A 23,310-nucleotide genomic window follows, 5' to 3' on the forward strand; every position below is an offset into this window, starting at 1 on the left:
AAAAAAAATTTCATTGGTAACCCTAGCAAACGCTTAATACTTGCTTTCTTTTTTACCTCTTATAAGCTTTATTTACTCATTTAGAAAAATTTGCAAGTGAAGTGAACATGGCATCAGATCTGGAGACAGTGAATATTCATAAGAATTTGCCACCAGATAAATTTTGCACTAGGAAACTGGTAACTTAAAGAAATATTCTAAAATCAGTGACAATTTATATTGTCACTGGATGTCCTGCATACTTGATTATTTTGAAAGCAGCATAGTAATACAAGAGGTAAATATTTGATTAAGAGAGCTTGCTTGTGAGTTAGAAAACATTGATTTGCCGTCTTATTTCACATAATGCGTGTACACACACACACAATTTTTAATGTACCATTTCTCCATAATTTAATTTCAACAGTAAGAAATATTGATGTCATTTCAAGTGGTACAATAGCTTTATTTGGAATTAACATGGAAACATGTTTATCTAGATCAAAAAAATTTCCTAGAAGTTGTAGGATTTTTTTAAAATGATGAGGAAAAAAAATACATAAATCTGTAACCCCAGCTTTTTTTTTAACCTTAAAGTTTAGTGTACATTTTCTTGTAGTTTTATTACTAAAAATGTTGAAACTTCTAAGAATCACCTTTCCAATAACAAAGCATTTCTTTGTAAATGGCATTATTTTAATATATAAATAGTAGCTTTTATGAACCTGTGTAAACATCATTCTCTTATAAAATTTAGAGCTACTTATGGCTGCATATTTAACCAAAATTTATGAATAGCAAGTTAGAAAAAATGTATTTTAATAGACCCCTGAATCATCAAGTTTCTGAGTTCAGTGCTCACAGTTTAATCAGTCATCTTTAAATGTGGTGAAAGTGAAAGTGAAGACGCTCAGTCCTGTCCGACTCTTTGCCACCCCAGCACTGTAGCCTACCAGGCTCCTCCCTCCATGGGATTCTCCAGGCAGGAATACTAGAGGGTTGCCATTTCCTTCTCCAGGAGATTTTCCCAACCCAGGGTTCGAACCCAGGTCTCCCACATTGCAGGTGGATGCTTTAACCTCTGAATATAAATTACTATCATAATTACTATCATCTAAATTACTTTTTGGTAAATGCTTTTTCAAGACACATATATTCTTTTTAAATACATTAAAAATTGATAGTGACCATTCTAATAAATGTGAGTTGATAAGAGTATTTTCTTATTTAGTACATTTTAAGATGTATTTTAATGCTTCATTAGTTTGAAGGTACGGACTCCAGTGTTCCGATTAAAAATATTTTTGCATGCGTGTACATATTTTTGTACATGATATTTTTAAGGATGCAGTTTATTGATGTGAGTTTAATAAAATGGAAAATATTGAATAAAATAACACTATTTTTGAGAATTTGATTATTAGAAAAAGTAAAGTATCCCGCTGTGTTTAAGATTAATTCTTGAATTACTCTGCTATCCTAGTTCTAATTTCTTTTGAGAGTAACCAGATTTCTATAGTTGTCCACACTTGCAACTTGGAAGCAGCTACTTGCCAAGGAATTTTTAACCAAAAATATCATGTGGTATCTCTTATTCAAAGTGGATGGACCTTCCTTCTCTACTGAAAGTATTTCTAGGATAAAGAAATTATCCACTTTTCCACTTCCAGAATTGATGATACTTTTGCAGTGTAGATGCAGAGTTAATGTAAAACTACTTATAAATTCAGGATACTACTAGTCATTTTTGTTTGCTTCATAACATTTATTATCTATGCTTTTCAGAAATGTCCTTAATTTAAAGGAATGAAATATACTCAGGTACTAAAATACTTAGTCTTTTTAATGTTTGTAGTCATATACATAAATATCAATAATAAGCAAAAGGGTAAATGTATCTAAATTGTATCTGTCCATCTTCACTGCATATGAACATTTCTTAAGTAGATTCTTAATCTAAATTTAATGTTTTCTTACCAAAATTATGAGGAAACAAGATGATGGAGATTTGCATTTCACATCAGACCATCTGGAGAGTCAGCCAGAATATATACAGAAATATTCTTATGACATCAGTGTTAATTATAATTAAAACATTATGTGGTAGAACTTATTATTCCCCAAAGCAGAACATATTGTACTTTCATTTTATTAGCATGTTAATTTTGCACTTTAATAGTATTGTATCTTTAGAATAGTATAAAATAGTATCTTTAGTATAGTATCTTTAGAAAAGTGGTGTTTATCAATGTCTTCAGGGAATTGTTCTAATTGAGCTTAGTTATTGATAAGGAAAGGAAAGGAAAGTAACACAAAGACAGATTTTTAACAATTGCTTTTCATTTCATTAGTACATTTTATGAATCTTTATACTTAATCTAATAGAGAATGGTAATTGAAAATAGGACTTCCAGAAAATTAGCTTTAATTAGGAACAGCCCCACTCTTATGATTATTTCTCTTGCTTCCACTTAATGATATGATAATTGTTGTTATAACGTATTTGAATAGACCTTTATAACTTTTAAAGAACCTCATTTGTGCCCTAAGAACTGGGCACAAAATCATACAGCTATAAGTTGTGATTAAAAGACAAACAACAAACTGAGGATTTTCTGATTCTTGCATACCTAAACCAAGGAAACATTGTTTAAGAATAATAAAAGTTAATTAAAAATGTTAACGTAACAAAATGCATGTTAAAACCCAAAATAGATAAGGCATGATGGAAATGCTGTCACTGTTTTATTTGATTTTGTTGAGGGATCCCTTCAGTGACCATCAAGTCATTCAGGGTTGCTGAATGGCAGAGGGGCAGGATCGTGGGCCCTGACAGCGCTGTCCTCACCAGTTGACTCTGGCCCATATTCCCCTCAACCCAGTCACTGCCTGGGACTCATTTCCCTATCTATAGATTTAGGTGGGTGTAGATGGATTAACTGAATTCTGGCATCCCTTAAGACTCTAAAACCGAGTCCATGCTGCCTGATTGCATCATGATGAACATGCATTGGGCCAGTAGTGATAACTCTTCCTTATGCATAAGTCAGTAACCAGAATGCATTTCTTATATATGGTATTTTATGTTTTACTGATGATCAGAAAATAATGTATGTCTAAATTGATTGATATAAGCTGAATTATATAATCCTAGTTAGATTTTTACTTGTTATAGTCTTTTAGCCTCTTAAATTCCAGTAGCATACTCAAAATACTACTTTTTAAACCACTTATTTATTCCACATATATTTAACAAGAAGCTACTATGTACTGGGTGTTGATGTTTCAATATAATCCAGATACAGTGCCTGCCCATAAGGAACTTAGGAAAGAATACTGTAAGGTAGAAGGTAGTTCCTTTCACTCTGATCCTTTTTATGATTCTGTGGCCAGTAGTTTCAGGAAAACAGTACATGAATATAAACTGATGGTTTTAACCCAGGTGGTGCTAGTGGTAAAGAATCTGCCTTCCAATGCAGGCAATGTGGGTTCAATCCCTGGGTCGGGGAGATTCCCTGGAGGAGGAAATGGCAACCCGTTCCAGTATTCTTGCCTGGGAAATTCCATGGACAGAGGAACCTCACAAGCTACAGTCCGTGGGGTCGTGAAGAGTCAGACCAAACTGAGCGACTGAGCACAAGCACGTTTACACATCACAAAACTATTCCAAGAAAAGTCTGTCTTTACCGTGTACGGTATATTCAGAGGAAAGACAGTAGAATTTTCTATTTTCTTCTCTATTCTTGCTTTACACTGAATTATTACAATCAAGTGTATGTCGTTTTGACTTAACTCCAGGATTCTTTTAAGTAGTTAGAAAAATTATAAGGACATATCCTTTGTAGAAAGCTTTAGAAGAATCTTCAAAAAAATAATTGTCTGAAGCATTTGAAGAAAAAAAGGAGCATCCTTAAATAGAGGGTTAAAAACAAAAGCAAAAACAAAAGTTAGACACATGAACCTCTGCATGAATATTTATCATCTAGTTAAGGGGCACTGACTCTGAGGTTGATACTCTTATAGATGAGGAAGAGTTTTTACTTTAGGGAAACAAATACATATTATTATCATTTTAAATAATGCTTTTATAGCATTGATCTCTTGCTATTCTAAGTAATGCTAAAACTAAAATCCTTGTTCTACATCATACTACAAATACTATAATGCAAATAGTAATACTGACATATTTATAGTTAGCATCTGTGAGGTGATAGTATTTTTGCCACTTTGCAAGTAGAAGAAACCTGAGGCACATAGAGATTGAGTAAATTGACTGAAATCACCCAGCTGTTCAGAAAGTGGGCGGGACCTCAGTTTGGCTCTAGGGTCTGTGTTTTTAGCTGCCATGATCCAGTGTCATTTAAGCCACAGATGCAACGTGTTCACAGATACTGAGATCATAGACTCTCAGTTACGTCGTGGTTTGACATGCAGGGTCCATGTAAGAGCAACTGACTTCACCCCTGCAAGCCTCAATCTCCTTCTTCTTAAAAGGGTGAAAGAGAAGTGTGCCTTCATGGGATTGATGAGCTTAGATGAGAAAAGACAGCAAGTTCTTAGTAGATGTTTGATATTATTAATATCAGCGCTGTCATCATCAGTATCACCAGGTACTGTGATGATCAGTCTTACATGTGAGCCCATTAAATTTTAGAGATGAGAAGCGGAAGAGTTGAAATTTTATAGAGAAAATAAAATCTGCATTGAATTTGTAGCAATGACTAGGGATAGGAGAAAAGCAGAGAAGGTCTAAAGGATGCACATCGCCTTTTCATTGCAGGGATGTAGAAAGGTGGTACAAAAGCCTGCCAGGTGCTTCTGGTCCCGCCCTTTGCACCCACACACCCTTCCAGAACATCTCTCTTCAAACTGCAACCTGCTTTTATCTGAGACCCCATCCCTCCAGCGCGTCTCTGAACTGTGTTTCCCTGGTTGACTTTTTCTCATTGTTCTTATTATTGATCTGACATATTATACAGTTTACTTGTTTGAGGGGTTCTTGTTTATTGTTTGTCTTTTACCATAAAACACAAATTGTTTGAGGGCAGAAATTTTGTCTGCTTTGTTCACAGACATAGCCCAAGCAGCTAGAGCAACATATGGCATATAAACACAGTATTGTTCAATGAGTGAGTAGGTGAATGAATGAATGAAAACCCTTAGTGATTGTGAGTTTCAGGAACTGGCATGAAACTCTGTATCTTCACTTGGCTCTCAGGCTTCTCCGAGGGGATGAGGGACTCTGGCTGTCTCAGTCCCAGGACACTCTCGGGACCAAACGTGTGTGTTAGTCACTCAGTCGTGTCTGACTCTTTGTGACCTCATGGACTGTAGCCCACCAGGCTTCCTTGTCTGTGGAATTCTCCAGGCAAGAATGCTGGAGTGGGTTGCCATTTCCTTCTCTGGGGGATCTTCCTGATCCAGGGATCGAACTTGGGTCTCCCACACTGCAGGCAGATTCTTTACCATCTGAGTCACCAGGGAACCTTGGGGCCAAGTGTAAATTTCCCAAATAGTTGTTTGGAGCTCAGGCCCCTGGGTCTGCAGACCTCTTTCCTCTGTCTCCCTCCTGATCACTTCCTGCTCTGCACCTGATACTTCCCTCTGCTCCAGGAGAAAACTCTGTCTTCCTCATTGATCACAGGCATGTGCTCAGGACTCCTGTGTGCTCCTGCACCCCTGGGCCTGACGTAACTGGACCTGTGCTGGACACTTAGAGGATCTGGCATTAATATATCAAAAGAATAGAGATGAGAGACTAGATCTTAAAGGTTCCCATCACAAGAAAATTTCTGACTTGAGTGGTGATGGATATAGACCAGGCTTATTGGGGTTGTCATTATGTCACACGTCTGAAACTAGTATGATGATATATGCCAATAACATCTCAAAAAACAAAAACAAAAACCAGTTTTCTCCTTAACATTGTTGGAAGGAAAGGATATCAGAAAATAAAAATAAATTGTAGGCAGCCAGTTATCTGAAGTGAGAGTCGTTCAGTCGTGTCCGACTCTTTGCAACCCAATGGACTGTAGCCCGACCAGGCTCCTCTGTCTGTGGAATTCTTCAGGCAAGAATACTGGAGAATTCTCTTCTCCAGGATAAACTTTATTGCCTTTAAAGTCTCTCTCTCTCTCTTTTTTTTTTAATAAGTGAGCTTCTTGACCACAGCATTTTTTATTTATTTCAAGTATATTGTAGTCCAGACACATTTTAGGATGAATAGATGTATGTAAGCTGCCTTGGGGAGGTCAGTTCTATGCATGAGCATTATTTCTATGGGAAATGCATTTCAAGTTTCAAATGTTCAATATACATAAGTACTTTTAGAATATAGAGTAAATTGCTAACTTTATTAGTTCTTTGGTTGGTGATGGATGATTAGCTTTTTAAAATACTACACGAGTACAAAAGTATATGATAATTTTCAAAATAAATTGAATAGTTGATTATGTCAAACACATTTCCCTAAGAGCATAATTTTGCAGGAGGAAAAAAGCAAAGGAAAACATCTTTGTAGCAGCAGGTTTGAGATTTTCAGGGTGGTGAGCACTCCCCCCGTGTGTGGTCTTTCAGTGCCTGAACCACGACTATCATCATCTTTCTCATCACTGCGTTTCACCATTGAGTTTGTTTCCGCCTCAGTTGCCAGCAGGAGTCTCCTTGACATCTGGACTGTAGACTTTCCCGTCTACACTGGCGGGGTGTCAGCTTCTGTGCCTCCTGGTGGGAAATTGTGTCTTCTACACAACACCAGTTCTCATTTTTGTTTTATTTTAAGAAAGTACGGACTGACAAAACCATTTAGGTAAAATAGTTGCCATTTTCCATGTCAATTGCTTTTGTCATTGTAGAAGATGACCAGATTGACTGTAGCGTGATTCATCATATGTTTTGTGTTTCTTTAACATTTCATTCCACAGGCACTCCAGAAAGTCTGAAAGATCTAGCATCCAAAACCAGACTAGGAAAGGCACTGCCTCTGACGCAGAAAGGTAGGCTTGATGTTGTGCTATGCAGCATCTTCTGTTCCACTGAGATGTTCTGGGGCACCTCCTCTCTCGTTTTACAAGATCGTTGTTTAAACACAGTTGTGATGCTTAGAGAGACCTTCCTGTTGAGAAATCTCCTCCATGGGGATAGCCTCATTCAAAAAATGAGAGATGGATAGTTTGAAGGCAAGTCTTAGGACTTGCCCTAAGTCTTAGGGCTTAAGAAAAATCTCATGCATTTCTCTTAGTGATCATTCTGATCACTAAAAAATGATTAAATGCAGTATAGTCCTATATACATATTAAGACATTAATATTTTGTTTCTGAGATTATTGAAATGTTACCGATAAATATGTTACCTGAAATATGCACTTATTTTAAGTGTCTGTTATTTATCCAAATGATGCCATCTTCTTTAAAATCTGTTCTACAAATGCATAATCTGAGTCTACTCATAACTACAACTTAAGATACTTGCTAAGTTAATGTAGAAATTAAGTGATTTCTTGTATTTTGTTTACAGTTTGTATAAAATTTTAAAGTGCTTTTAGGTTCAAGATACCGACAGAAATTTTGCATAGTTGTAAAAAAGAAACACCAAAAATCCAATTAACATATATCCACTCATCCTATCAGTATCTAGAATGTGCAGGGTGACATAGATGTAAGTGGATGCGTGCATTCAGGTGTCACAGCCGTCATAGAGGTGACGCGAGGCATAGTGAGAACACAGGAAAAGAGGCTGCAGGTGAGGTTAGGTGACCTAATCTAGGTGCATAAAAGTAGGTGTCAAAAAGAGTTCTATGAGAAGGGAACAGTGTTCTATGAGAAGGGAACAGCATGCTATAACACTGAGGACTGAAATACCCTCTTGAGTTTGTGGAACTCAGGCTTACTGGGGACGACTCAGGAGACTGGAGAGAGGTTGAAAACAAAGTGGGAGAAATTCTTAAAGATTGCTATAAATGTGCTATAAACTCTCACACGCTGTGGTATAGCATTTTAACTTCTACCTTACTACTCCTTGAGCCACGGCAGTTCCTTCCACATGATTGGTCTGAGTCCCAAAGTTGTAGACCACGTGAACACCACTTTGGAAAGTGGGCTGAAAGACTCAGGGCTAGATGGGAAGCACCCGCGTGGCTGACATAAGAAGGAAACTTGGCAGACAGGGAAACTGCAGTTCAGTGGTCCATGCAGTCAGCAAATATGTGCCAAGCTGTGTGTCCAGTTCAAGGAATAGAACAGCGAGCAACAAAGAAAGGAAAGCTTTCCAGAGGATAATACCTCTTAGGTGAGGTTAGAAAAACGAGTAGGTATTAGTCACATCAGGCATTGTGGGTGAACAGGAGATTGAATTGGCTTCTGGCTCATGATCTATGGAGATATGGACTATTTAGGCAACTTCACTTACAATGGAACAAGGATCCCAGGAACCAAAAAAAAGTGCTGAGTAGAAATTCAGTTTTGCAGAGACATTGAATAAATAGATACATACCCATCTTATAGAGATAGAAATACATACATACATACATACATACTTACATAGATGGACAGGTAGATAAAATAGGCCAATAGTGGTGATGGTGGTGGTTTAGCTGCTAACTTGTGTCTGATTCTTTGTGATCTTGTGGACGGTAGCTGGCCAGACTTCTCTGTCCCTGGGATTTCTGAGGCAAGAATACTGGAGTGGGTTGCATTTTCTTCTCCAGGGGATCTTCTCAAGCCGGAGATTGAACTGTCATCTCCTGCATTGCAGGCGAATTCTTTACGACTAAGCCACCAGGGAAAGCCCACGATAGATAACGTACATACATAAAAAAATAGATGGACAGAGAAATAGATATATGGATGAACAGATAAATAAGCAGATAACGTCAGAAAGAGTGCCTGAAGAATTACGGACAGAGGTTTGTAACATTGTACAGGAGGCGATGACCAAAGCCATGCCAAACAAAAAGAAATGGAAAAAGGCACGATGGTTGTCCGAGGAGGCCATACAAACATCTGAGAAAAGAAGAGAAATAAAAGGCAAAGGAGAACGGGAAAGATATACCCAACTGAATGCAAAGTTGAAGAGAATAGCAAGGAGAGAAAAGGAAGCCTTCTTAAGTGAACAATGCAAAAAGAAAAAAAGGAAGAGGAAAACAGTAGAGTGGGAAAGACTAGAGATCACTTCAACAGTATTGCAGATACTAAGGGAACATTTCATGCAAAGATGGGCACAATAAAGGACTGAAATGGCAGGGACCTAACAGAAGCAGAAGAGATTAAGAAGAGTTGGCAGGAATACACAGAGAAACTATACAAACAAGGTCTTAATGACCCAGATAACCACAAAGGTGTGGTCACTCACCTAGAGCCAGATGTCTTTGAGTGTGAAGTCAAGTGAGCTGGAGGAATAATTACCATGAACAAAGTTAGCAGGTGTGATGGAATTCCAGCTGACCTATTTAAAATCCTAAAAGATGATGCTGTTAAAGTGCTGCACTCAATATGCCAGCAAATTTGGAAAGCTCAGCAGTGGCCATAGGACTGGAGAAGGTCAGTTTTCTTTCCAAATCCAAAGAAAGGCAGTGTCAAATAGTGTACAAACTGCCATACAGTTGCAGTCATTTCACATGCTAGCAAGGTAATACTCAAAATCCTTCAAGCTAGGCTTCGGGAGTACGTGAACTGAGAACTTCCAGATGTATAAGCTGGATTTAGAAATGGCAGAGGAACCAGAGATCAAATTGCCAACATCCAATGTATCATAGAAAAAGCAAGGGAATCCCCCCCGCAAAAAAAAAAAGTCTATTTCTGTTTCATTGACTACACTAAAGTCTTTAACTCTCTTGATCACAACAATCTGTGGAAAATTCTTAAAGAGATGGGCATACCAGACCACCCACTGTACCTGCCTCCAGAGAAACCAGTATGCAGATAAAGAAGCAACAGTTAGGACCAAACATGGAACAACAGACTGGTTCCAAATTGGGAAAGGAGTACATCAAGGCTGTAATCACCCTGCTTATTTAACTTATATGCAGAGTACATCATGTAAAATGCAGGGATGCATGAATCACAAACTGGAATCAAGATTTCTGGGAGAAATATCAACAACCACAAATATGCTGATGATACTGCTTTAGCAGCAGAAAATGAGGAAGAATAAAAGAGCTTCTTGATGATAGTGAAAGAGGAGAGTGAAAAAGCTGGCTTAAAACTAAACATTCAAGAAACTAAGATCATGGCATCTGGTCCCATCACTTCATGGCAAATAGATGGGGAAACAGTGGAAACAGTGACAGATTTTATTTTCTAGGGCTCCAAAATCACTATGGATGGTGACTGCTTCCATGAAACTAAAAGACGCTTGCTCTTTGTAAGAAAATCTATGACAGATCTAGACAGTGTATTGAAAAGCAGAGATATCACTTTGCTGACAAGGTTCGTATATGGATGTTAGAGTTTAACCACAGAGAAGGCTGAGTGCTGAAGAATTGATGCTTTTGAATTGTGGTGCTAGAAAATACTCTTGAGAGTCCCTTGGACTGCCAGGAGTTCAAGCAAGTCAATCCTAAAGGAAATCAGCCCTGAATATTCATTGGAAGGACTCATGATGAAGCTCACTTTATACAATTTAAAGTGAATGTTCCACTTTTTCTCCTCCCAGAAAACTCTAGAAGATACCTTCAGTAGGCAAGGTTGAAATTTCAAACTCAGGATGTACATGGAGCACAGCAGCAGCGAGTGAGTACGTCAGGATAATTCAGAAGGGACTGTTTTCCATTACAGAATTCCTAGTTTGTCAGGATGGCCTAGTGGAAACCCCAAGATTTCCTGAAAAAGTGAGCATGTTTTTCGCTCAAAACTTTGTCGGTCAATGCTTTGGCCATCTGATGAGAATAACTGGCTTGCTCATTGGGAAAGACCCTGATGCTAGGAAATACTGAGGGCAGGCGGAGAAGGGGGCCACAGAGGGTGAGATGATTGAATGGCATCACTGACATGATAAACATGAGTTTGAGCAAACTCAGGAAGATAGTGAGGGACAGGGAAGCCTGGCGTGCTGCAGTCTGTAGGGTCACGAAGAGTTGGACACAACCTAGGGACTGAACAACATACATACATACATACATGCATACAAACACACATTCATACATAGGTGGACAGACAGAGAAATAGATACATATGTACATTGATGGATAGAGAAATAGATACGTGGCTAGCTAGCTAGCTAGATGATAGATGAGAAGAATGTAATGAAAATACTGATTGTGTAACTGTTTGCATTTTCTTTACTCTCAATACATCTAATTATAATACAGTCTGTTTACCAGAATGTAAATTACTTAAGCTCCTCCCACTTATTTTCACAAGATTGAAAACTTTCCTCAAAGTTTCATATTCTTTATATTCCACTGAGGCCTCTTTAGTTCATTTAACAATTACTAGTTAAATGTCTGCCATGTGCCATTTTCCAGAATCAATGAACAAGGTTTTTTGACAATAAGATACAGTTTTACAGAATGTTAGATGATTCTAGAGGCAACTGAACGTGTTTCCCTCCAGATGAGCGGTATTTGAGCATCATCCCTGGCAACACCGAACACATGTGTTGTTGTTGTTAGTTGCTCAGTCGTGTCTGACTGTTTGCAACCCCGCAGACTGTAGCCCACCAGGCTCCTCTGTCCATGTAATTCTCCAGGCAAGAATACTGGAGTGGGTTGCTATTTCTTTCTCTAGGGGATCTTCCCAACCCAGGAATCGAACCTAGGTGTCCTGCATTGCAGGTGGATTCTTTACAGTCTGAGCCACCACATGTGTGTGGATAATCACAAATCTTCCCCCCAGAAGGGATTCTATTCCCCCCAGTCTCAAATGTTTGCTTAAGAGCCCTATTCATATGGCTCTTTCCTTTACTTACTCTGCTTGTAGGTTTTCATGTAGAAAACTCAGGCCTGTTAGGTATTTGAATTTGTTTGCTTATAATTAAAGCTCTTCATTGATTTTTATTAGAGTGTAAATAGTCACATGCTTAGCTTTCAAGGGAATTGATGAATAGCTTATTACAATGGAAGAATTGGCCTGGATTTTCTAGGTTTACGTTAGTGCTCATTTCTTTTGAAGATACCTTCTCAGTTGATGTTCAGCTACAGGTGGGTGAGGCCACAGTGTGAATGCTCTGGACGCTGATTCTTGGCCTCAGGAATTGACGGCTCCCCAGAGGAGCCCCAGCACACAGACCCATCTTGGCCTCAGGCAGAATTTGCTGTGTGGCGATCATAACTTTTAAGGCCCTTTGTTGGCCTCAAAAACGTGACCTTTTCAGTAATAGCCATGCAAGAAAATGTTTTGAAAGCTGTGATAACTGTTTCTAGATAGAAGAAAGGCAGAACTGATTTCTGACTTACATGGCTAACCATTGAAGCAGAGCTTCAGAACCTCTGAGGAAGCTCCTTAGTAAATAAATGTGTATCTTTTCACCCTCATGTGCACTGAGCTCTGCGGACTGTTAGCACTGATGCACGTCCTGCTCTGGGGACTTTTCCTCTTGTGGAACCTGCTTTCTGAATCCTGACTGGGGATGCTTGGCCGGGGTTGATACTTAGAATTGCTTACGCATTCATTTTCTGTTGTGCTGGTGCTCCTGAAAAAAGTCACAGCCACCACGGGAGGAACCATGGTGACCTTAAGTACCACATGCATGTCTATCCTTTAGCAAGTAATTTTTTAAAAAGGACTCTATTTTTAAGCAGCAATAGAAGCAATTTCCTGCAAGTCTCCTTGCAGCAACAGAAATGTCTAACAAGCTAAAATTGTGGTGGGGAAATGTTAACTTCACTTCAAGAACACTAGTCTTAGGTGAAGACAGTAGGCATGGGTTGAACTCAGCAGTAAATATTTAGAAACTCGTTTGGAAACAGTGATCTGGAGTTGTAGTTAGGTTGGATTTATATTTTGTTCTAGAAGCCTCACTATTTTTATTTCAAAAGTATGTTATGTGTAGACATATGAAGCAGAGTTGATATTCATTAAATACTATTTTCCATATATTTTGTTCCTATAAACTCTCAAAATACGATTCTATTAAATCTTATCAAAAAATTTGTTACTGGACATGCATTTATGTTTTGTTTTGCAAGATGAACAATACATCTAGGGATGTGATGTTACCATGTTTCATCTCATGATAGTAGAAGCTAGTCCTGTCTCAAAGGCAGAAAAGAGAGCAGTGTTGGCGCTTCATATACTCTGTGGGTCCTGCCTTTATCAAGCTAGTTATTTGTCTTTTTGCAGTTCACACTATTAGCCCCTGTTTTCCCATCTATAACATAGGAATGATAATACTTTAAAGAGCTGTTGTGAGAATGCAAAAAAGGCACACGTGTATGTATGTGATATGTACACCACACCACACGCATGCGCGCACACATCTGAACACACACAGACACGCTAGAGCCTGGTGTGTGCAGACGGCACCATGTGGATGCCCGCTGAGGAACACTTTTCTCCCATCACCCTCCTTCTCCATCATTCACTCCCTGTCCATCCTCTGTCCTGCTCCTTGCTGGTCTCTTTCCCTCGGATACCTTTACATTCTCAGCACGTCCCATTTCATGGAAAAGTCTGGATTTCCTCCCATCTCACTCCTGGACCTCAGAATTTCCTGATTCACCCTCCTTCCTCTCCTCTGAAACAAACACTCCTTGGCTCTGCCATCTCTTTCTCCAAAGCCTGGCTCATCTTTCTCCAGCCCTTGCCTCCTCACTCCCCTTTGCCCCCCTCCTGTGATCCAGCCTCCTTTATCCTCAGGCGGAAGAGTTTCCACACCTCCTCAGAGTCTGCGCTTCCATACTAGTTATAGAGTGGCGGGTAGCAGAAGCTGTTTTGTTCCTGAGGGACTTGTGATTGGTTTCAAAGGAAAAACAGCCCTGGCGCTAAGTAATTAATCCCCAACAGAGCACACTATTCTTAGGCCCTGAAAGCTCATGGCTTGGGAGGATCTGTGTAACATTCATCGAGAAATGAATTTGCACTTATTTGCCCCTGAAATTGCTTTTTTATATTTATATAAATAAGTGGCAAATTAGATAGATAGATAGATAGATATTTGACTATGTCTCAAGGCATGGGAGCTCTTAGTTCCCCAACCAGGAATTGAAACCATGCCCCATTCAGTGGAAACGCAAAGCCTTCACCACTGGATCACCAGCGAACTGTGGTGAAATATTTTTGTCATTTACTTTGGGGCCATATAGACTCGTCTAATTTATTCACATTTCAGGTTGCGTTTAGGAAGTTCTTTTAGTTTATGAATTGCATTAAGAAATTAAGCAAGATTTTAGTGAAATTGCAAGATCTGTGAAATTTGTCTGGACTAGGGTAAAAACTATATTTTTAAACTTTCAAACCACATTAGAGTGTATTTTCTACAAGGGAGTGTTGAAATTTATTCTCATGATAATTGCTTTTAAAGAATAAGAGATAAAAACTCATTATTTATATCATTGGAAAGGACGTGATCATACCTTGATCCTTCCCATGTAAGTTAATTATGTAGAATGGAGTTCATGTGAGAAGTCAATCCAGAATGAATGAACAGTTTTGATACATGATGCCAGCTTTCTTCCATTAATTCAGCAATCAAAATGACCGTCCAGGTTTCTGGATATGCCTTAGGGTCTGATGCAGCATTAATCCAGAGCTCAAAAAGGTTAAATGAACATTAGATACCTAAGCTGTACCTTTTTATGCTCTAAAATCTGACATTTTCCCATTTTATTGTTTGAAAATAGAGGATATACCCTGAATCTATATAACTGCAGCTGCAAAAGACATTCTAATTAAGAGAAAAATTGTCAATCCAAATAAAAGTTGAATAAAGCACTTGGTAATTAATGTATCACTATTTCCTATAGTGATAAGTATGGATTTTTGACTCACCACTTTAAATTACTTAATTGACTATTACAACATTGTTTTCGAAAGGATGAAGTGTTATTTCTTGGCTTCTGTGACTATGAAAAATAATACAGATTAGGTATATTAAATGTGCACTTTATTGAAAATACAAAAAATGATAAATAAAGCAAAAATGTGTATGTTTTAAACAAGCATATATATATATTATGTACATAGATATATTTACATGTAAACATCAGTTTTTAATTCTTAATCCTTAATTTATAAATTGGCTTCATAATAATTTTGAACAGTATATTAAAACAGCTGTCAATATATGGACAAATATCCTTTCCAATACCTTTATGTATTAGAGGATGTGTTTTTATCCATATATCAGCCACTTGCATTTAGTCAGCTCAAAAAGCATTCACCGTATATCATTTTAATTTATTGATCTATTTAAATTAACCTCAGAAGACAGCTTCCCTTTGCTGTTTGGTAGGAACTTCCTATTGCAGAGTCCAATTATGAACATTATGAATGTGCAGAGTGCATTGCTCCTTCTTGAAGGCAAGTGCTTCAAGTGTCCCCGGGTTCACTGTCCTGACGGTGCTTGCTCTGCAGCCCCGATCTCTTTACTGAGCTCTTGGTGTCTGTGCTGCTGTGTTCCAGGCACCAGAGATCAGCTCAGTAAGACACAAGAGTCCAAAGTCTCGGCCCTGTGGGCCTTGAAGGCTTGTCATCCTGGGGGAACCCAGGTGGGTTCTCTCAGGACCACTGGGCGTGCACGTTCGGGATAACGCGTCCGTTTGATGTGAAGTCCCGTTCAGTAACATTGGGATGGGTTTGCTCCTGGGTTTTACAAATCACTGTCTTGTACGAGTAACCAGGTTTTCCTTGGACAGATGTGCTGGTATCAAAGTGGATGTGACCTGCTGACTGAAGATCTTTTCTGACCCTAATGTTTTAGGGTTCTCCCACCATGTCTTTCTAGAAGGGGATACGCAGCCGCGAGAGCGACTGATCAGCCAGTCCTTAGGGGGAAACATCCCGCTCGCTCCCGCTCGAGCGAGCACCCTAGTGTCAGAACACTGTGCTCTATGCACCACCTTGCCCCCGGAGGGTCCGCGCCACCTTCTCCGCTCCTGACAAGGTCGCTGTTCAGTGTCTGCCTCCAGGTGTCGCTGTGGTGTTGTGCCTTCCTGAGCTCTCGACACTCTCACTCATTACGGCACCATAGCTCTTGATCCTTTCTTTGTGACACTTAAACCCCCCGCATCCACCCTCGCCTGCATCTGCCTTCACTGTGCTGGTGACCTTCTCTTCTATACTTCCTGCCAACCAGCCATCACTGAAAACTAAACTTGCCTGTGTTCCGTCCTTCCATCTGTTTGTGGCATATTCATATATACTTTTTTTTTTTTTAATTATGTGAAGTTCTTTATAAGAAATTGCCTGGAATTAAATGTATATTTGCTTTAAAATGTATAAGAAGAATCAGAAAAGAAAAAAAACAGTCTTTCATCTTTGTTCACAAAATTCTGAGAGTGCTTTAAAGTTCTTAAGTATATATATATATAAAAAAAAAAAAAGTTTGAATAATAGTAGCTAGAGGTCAGCTTACTCCGGTACAGTAGTAATGTTTCTGCACGCTTCTTAAATTTATATCTGTAATTTTGATCTGTTCCCCAGTATATTTCATACCATGTGCCCAAAGTTCTTTTTATGCATATCTTTTCAGACGTTTCCTATTTAAAAATAAATTGCAAGCGAATGGTAGCTTATAAAAGTCTATAACTTCTCTCGTCACTTACATGGATTTCATTGTAGCAGTCTAGCAGCCTATCGTAAATAATTGACGCACGTTGTTAAGATTCAGAGGCTGTGAGTAGATACATTCCCTCCAGTACTACCGAAAATGGACACCTGAACAGCGAGCCACAGCTTCATGCACAGTTTATGAAAAGAAGAGTGTTCAGTTCTGCCCTGTTCAGAAATTCATTCTGCAGCACTGTCTGTGGCGGAACCCTTCCAATTTTGGCCCCTTTTTTGGTCATAGTCATTTTATGCACATCATGTAAGAGAATTTGATTTTACTTCCAAAGGCCCACGTAGGGGCTTGGCGGCTCTTTCAATAGTAGCAGGAAGAAGTCAGGGGTTTTTGTCAGGCCCTCCCGGGGTTTCATCGTGTGATTTGCCCCTGTCTGTCTCCCCCGCAGGACGCACCGGCAGGCGAGCCCCACCCGGTCCCCGCCCGCGGACGCCGCCTTCAGCAGCCGCCGGGGCAGGCAGCTCCCGCAGGTGCCCGTGCGAAGCGGCAGCATAGAACAAGGTATCCACAGAGGGAGCCGGCCCAGAGCCTGGCTTCGAGAACCCCCTCTTTATATATGCCTTCTGTTAACAGAATCATATTCTGGTTGCATGTAGTCTGATGAATCCTAAGAACTCAAGTTACCCAGCACCTGGGTATAACAATCGGTGCCTCTGTGCTGTTTCTGCTAAGTGAGTGAATGAATGAATTTTAGATGGTCAGTTAAAAGAAAAGAAACGAGCCCTTAAGAGATACTTCCTCCAACGGTACCAAGGCAAAAAATAAAACTTTAAAGACCGCAGTACAATACGGTATTTTTGGTGTTAAAAGAAGACTTATTTAACCTTATTTTAAAAATATTTTTAAGTGAAACTCATATTGAAGGCTTGGCTAGTGTTTTTTTATTTGAACTTACTTGCAATATCTCGTATTTTTTGTATGTCTGATGATTAAAAACTGACTTAGAAAACACATTTTAGTGTCTTTAAACAGTTAACATCACTTAAATTTCCCTTATTTTAAGCATATACCCATTGTTTTTATCTTCTAGATAGAGAGGGGGTGGGAGTGGGGGATATATTTTCCTGGAAATTAAATTCACTAAGCTACCTGGCCGAAAGTTAAACACAGTTGAAAGAGTCAGATTTCTTCATGTGACTCAGAGTGTGCCTTCCCATTTCTCAGTAAGTGAAATGATATGTTATCAGTAAATGTTATCATAAATTTTTTAAACAATTTAGTGAAATAATGTTTAATTTGGGGTTGTAATGTGAATACAGTCAACTTATATTTAAAATGTGTGTTAAAAATCTTCATCCCTCTGAAACAACTGAAAGGTTAACATTATGAATATTTTTTTCAACAGTGTTGGTTGTTGCTGATGTAAAACTTGTATATTTCCTTCTATATTGCTGAATATGTGTTCTACCCCCTCAAAGCACTTTACTGAATGTATCGTTGAAATATTAGTGGTCAAAAAAGATAAATATGCTTTTGCAAAGACTGATATGACAGACTTTGTACACAGAGTACTTGGTTATAAGAAAATTAGTGTAGATTTTAAGAAGTGTCATCTTATTGACAGAAAAATGTTGCTACAATAAATTCTGAATTTGTATTCTTTTTTAAAAATCATGCGTCCTGTTGATATGCTGTGCTTTAATATTCAGGGTCATTATAAGGTTATTCATTTAGCTAATCAGAAAAATAAAAGGCTATGTGAAACTCTGACTTTCTTTTCTAAAATAGCAATTAATTCATGGGAATTCTCAATTCATGTCTTTAACAAACTTTCTCTTATTTGGGAACATTTTGAGAAGATAACATACATAATTAATGTAATATTATTAAGGCTACAATTAGCAATAGTCTAAATGAAATTGTCTTAAAATTTATCTTAAAAAATGTGGTGTTTGTTTAAATTATTCAGTCACGGACTCCTGTTGCACAACCAAAAGAACTAAAGGTACTAGTGTTCAGCTGCCAACTCACTACTGGCCATAGTGTGCTAAAGATTGATATCCAAAAATCATGTGTTCCTAAAATTCTTTGCATTTCCTCCAGTTGCTAAAACACTTAAGATTCAAAAGCATATGAGGGTATTGAATATAACTCTCGTATAGTGAGATTATAGTTTTATTAATCTATAGAAATAAGACTTGCTTCTACAAAACCAGATGGAATGTGTGCTAGACTTTGTGTTTTTTTTAAACTCATGTTTGGTTGTTAATATCAATCAATATTACTGCTTTATGATATTCGTATTCACAGTTGTCTTTCAGAGAAATCACCAATTTGTAAGGATTGAATTGAGGTGGGAAGAAAGGAATGACTGAGGATGAATTTGGTGGAGTTATTTTGATAGTTAATATCACAAATACATTCCTAGTCACTTGCTATTTGAGGTTCCTAAAGCTTATCATCTTAAGAGTCATATAGATACAATCGTTTAAAAATACAACAACAAGCATGTACTATTTTATCTGTGTATTCTATAATTAAAATGGATCTGACTTACCGTATGTTGTTACTATGTGCTTCGGGACATTGGTAAATGATGATACTGCCCACCTTCATCATATTATGGATCTATTTCAAACTGAACAGGTCACATGACATCTTTGTATTTCCTAGAATATGTTTTTAAAAATCAACGTCTAATTTTATTCATGGGCTCAATAGAATTTAGCTTATTTTACTGAAGATGGAGTTCATTGATGTTCTTAAGGCTATATAATCATGTCATTTTTTCCTTTAATATTATATGTTAAAATTTACTTCCGTATTCTGTGAAGACTAATGCTAAACGCAGTTTATTTACAACCAATGAAGGCCCTCCCACATTTGACTCCTTCTTTCCAGTCTCATTTTATGTTTATTTTTACTTTTTAAAAAAATTTTTAACAAAGGATAATTGTATTTTATTAAAAAAACTGAGTTGACAATTGGTTGGTAAGAGTGAATATTTCAAATGATGTAGATTCCTGAATAGTGTTATAACTTCTTGATGAACTTATAATTTTATTCATGCATAATTTCTGGATATAATTATCTGCATTATTGTGTTTAGGATCCAGATTGTTTGGATGCTTATTTTCCTCATTGTAATTCAGTTCAACCATTCTCTCTTTGTATAGTGAAAGCAATATATATATATATATATATATATATATATATATATATATATATATTTTAAAGGCTAACATCATGTGAAAAACACATTTACTTAAACTTAAAAATGTATTGTAAAATTTCTTTTAAAAATTAGGAATGCTAGGCTATTTTCTACATGGAATCTGATTATGTCACAGTTAGGGAGGAGGCATAGGTGTGGTTATGATACAGATTTTGAGATAAAGTAGCTGAAAAAGTAGCCTTAACATTTAGGTAACTCCAAAGGTATGTGATAATTGAAGCAGAGGCTTTCAGGAAACTCCTCTGGGTATGTTCCTATGTTGTATTCCCTATTAGTGTAACCCTAAGGTAGTGTGAGACAGAAAGCAAGATGATCAGTTGCGTTAAAATGGATGGTTTTCTGAAGCCAACCAAGTGATTTTGTATGTGTGTGTGCAGCATAGGTATTTTTTTAAGAAAATCTATTTAAAGATCATTCATAAACTGACACAGTGTGCCAATTATTTTGTTGTTGTTGTTGTTCTGATATTCTGCTACCTAAATTAATGGCACGCCCCTTCAAAATACCTAGATAGGCCATTGTTTCCCAGTAAATGATGTACCAACAAGGAGGTAGAAAAATTCGTAAGGAATGTGTGAGAAATATAATCTCCAGAGAACATTTCACTTTGAGATAGTTTAATATAATTAATTTGAGAAGGAGAAAAGGATCACTTGAAGTAGAATATATTTTTTCCCAGGTGGAAAATGTTCTAGAATACTTTCCACAGTGAAAAGAAAATGCCTACTGCCTACCAAAAAATGGAATTTATGTTTTCATTTATTATATAAAATTTTAAATTATCTGAAAGGCTATCATTTTTGAAATTAAAATGTTAATTTTGAATATTAAATATGCTTTTAAGTACATTTATAATAAAATGTTATCATATATTAAGATTGAAATATCTTAGTAAAGTGGGTGCTGAAATATTGTGCAATTCTTCAAAGGCAAGAAAATATACTTTTTCAAATTCTAAATATATTAATTTCCCAATGTTTATGCTTTTATTTAAAATCTTTAAATTGTTGCATTCATTCTTTCTTTGATTGGTTTTAGTGCCATGTTTGAGACTTCTTCATGGTTTGTCATTAAAGTTTGTCATATCACATTATATGTTACATATTTTTATTATTCATGCCATTGTGTTGATTCACATTTCCATGTCTAACTATAAATTTGCTGATTTCTTTCTTTTATTTCCATCATTATGTGCATTTAATTCATTGAAGAACAAGAAAAATATAACTCATCCACAAAAGGTAAATATTAACATAACTTTTTAACAATTGAATATTGTTTCTTTTCTCTCATAGTATGTGAGTTATGTAACTGCATTTTTTTAAATAATGAGCTACATTATTTAACAGATAGCTTTTTGCCTGCACTGATTTTGTAGGGCATTTGGTGTCAATTTTTTGTATTGTGAGCAGTTCACATCAAAGAAGAGAGGATTAAAATTGAGTGTTTTTGCTTCAAAATTTATTTTCAACACTGACAAATAGAAAACAATTCTGTTTGGAAAAGAGTAGCATATTTATTTTATGTTTTTTTTGCATTCCCTTGCACTCATAGATACAGGGTTTAATGCTTACTGTCTGTGATGCAAAGGAGTAGAAAATCCCTAGGTTTTCCTTCTAAACAGCAGTAACCTTATGGAATATTTGGCCCTCTGCAGTCATGCATTGGAAAGTGGCTGCCAGAATTCTGCTCCTCTTGGCCCCAGGAGGGTTAGAACACCCATCAGTTCTTCCTTCTTGAGGGACACTGGAGGGAAACTGTTTACCCGGCTGTGTTGGCACCTTGCTGACCTGCCCTGGCCCTTCGGATCACATGTGATGTTTCGTCTTTGTACTTGAATCTCATGTAGATGTAGACGTCAACCCACTCTCATGTGCCACCTTGTTAGGTATGACTATTGGCTTGATAATTAGATATTTGAATATGAGATTTCAGCTTAAAGAAATAATATTAACAATGCTAAAAGATTATATAATTTAACAAAAGTACCTTTGCTCACTATTTGTAACTTGATGATGTAATTAATTTATTGTTCCTAGTAACTCTAAAAGTTAGTCCTGAGAGGACCATCATCCTTTTACGAAAGATGAATCTCAGATTGAAAGAGGTTCAGAGATTTACCCATCCACCCTGGTGATGTGACATAGATGACAAGCCCATCTCCTGCTTCGGACCTCCTTCCTCTATACTTGATTGCATTCTATTTTAATAGGCACAAATCCCAAGTTTATATTCCTAACTTTGAATACAGTGAAGTATGTGTTATGTCTCTCAATTGAAAATGGGAGGTAATATTCAAGTACTTCTATTAGTTTTAGTTTATGAAAATTTATTTATATTCTGGCACATAATACATATTCTGGCAAAGTGTCTGAAATACTAGGCAATGAATAGATATTAATAAAAATAAAATGTTCAGATCAAGATGTTATGAGATCCTAGGCTTTGGTCCCTAGATTTTTCATAGATTTCTGGCCATCTTGCATTTTTAATTCAGGTATCAGAAACACAAATTTAGGTTCAGTAGTACAAAAATGGCCAATGCATCTGTACTTACATTCAGAAGAATTTATTTAGACTTGCAAGATAAATCTTAGTATGTGAAAAAATGTTATGTTGGAGATGGGTCAATGACCTCATTTGTTTAGCCGAAAATAAGTATAATAGTTGTTCATTTGGAGAGCTCTTCCTCCTATATTATTACTAGCCAAAGCTTTAATTTGCTAATCGAGACAATGCAGAATTCATGGGTTGTACAACTTCAAATGTGTGACTTATGTACCTTTACAACCTCACTACAGAGCATGTCAGGTTGTTACATTTTAACAAGGTCATTTTTGTCCTAACTGAGGTGTGTCATCATTCTGCCAAGTCTTCCTGGGACATAGGATGTAGATAGGCTTCGTGGGATGTACCATGTGACTGAAAACAATCAAACAGATTTGTTTCCAAATGCAGCCAGGAAGGCAGAGAGCAGTCCAGGGTGCTGCATTTCTTTCCTGGGATTTACGGGAGCCACAGCTTAGCCATGAAAAGCGTGAGAAAAGATATAAGCAAATCCAAGAAATTTCTGTCGAGTCAGATTGTAGGTTCACCTGCCCCATAGGAAAGAAAACGTTTTGTTTTGCGTAGAAACCTGCTGCTGTGAGCTGACCTTTCTGAGGTCGACTGTATTTAGAATTTAGAATTAGGTTATCCTGAGTTTTCCCTGAGTGGTCCAGACTGGCTTAACTACAGGAGGTAACAGCACAGGCTTACAGGACCCCTAGTGAGATGTGGTTTTTGATGAATTGCAGACAAATTTGTAAGATGTTCCCAGTTTGTCCAGGATTTATGAGGTTTCACAAGATGCAAGATACTCAGTGCTAAAACCAGGAAAACTCTGGGCAGGATGGGGCGGTTGGTCACCCTACCCAAAGGGGACGTAGGGGACCAGTAT

At 37.5% G+C, this 23,310-nt stretch overlaps 1 protein-coding gene across 49 annotated transcripts in view; it reads left to right on the top strand.

Annotated features, from left to right (window-relative positions):
• The window catches only part of RIMS1 (regulating synaptic membrane exocytosis 1), a 578,197-nt gene that overhangs the window by 434,554 nt on the left and 120,333 nt on the right, over positions 1–23,310 (top strand). For 20 of the 49 annotated variants that reach the window (XM_043890092.1, XM_043890106.1, XM_043890098.1 and 17 more), the window contains one exon: positions 17,085–17,197. In XM_043890092.1, the coding sequence (XP_043746027.1) occupies positions 17,085–17,197 (113 nt within the window). Of the gene's footprint in view, positions 1–6,902; positions 6,975–15,835; positions 16,019–17,084; positions 17,198–21,082; positions 21,113–23,310 lie in introns of all 49 variants that reach the window. The other 29 variants (XM_043890089.1, XM_043890104.1, XM_043890096.1 and 26 more) reach the window with 3 other exon arrangements.

The sequence above is a fragment of the Cervus elaphus genome, chromosome 28 (genome assembly GCF_910594005.1).
Source record: "Cervus elaphus chromosome 28, mCerEla1.1, whole genome shotgun sequence".
NCBI classification, from domain to species: Eukaryota; Metazoa; Chordata; class Mammalia; order Artiodactyla; family Cervidae; genus Cervus; species Cervus elaphus.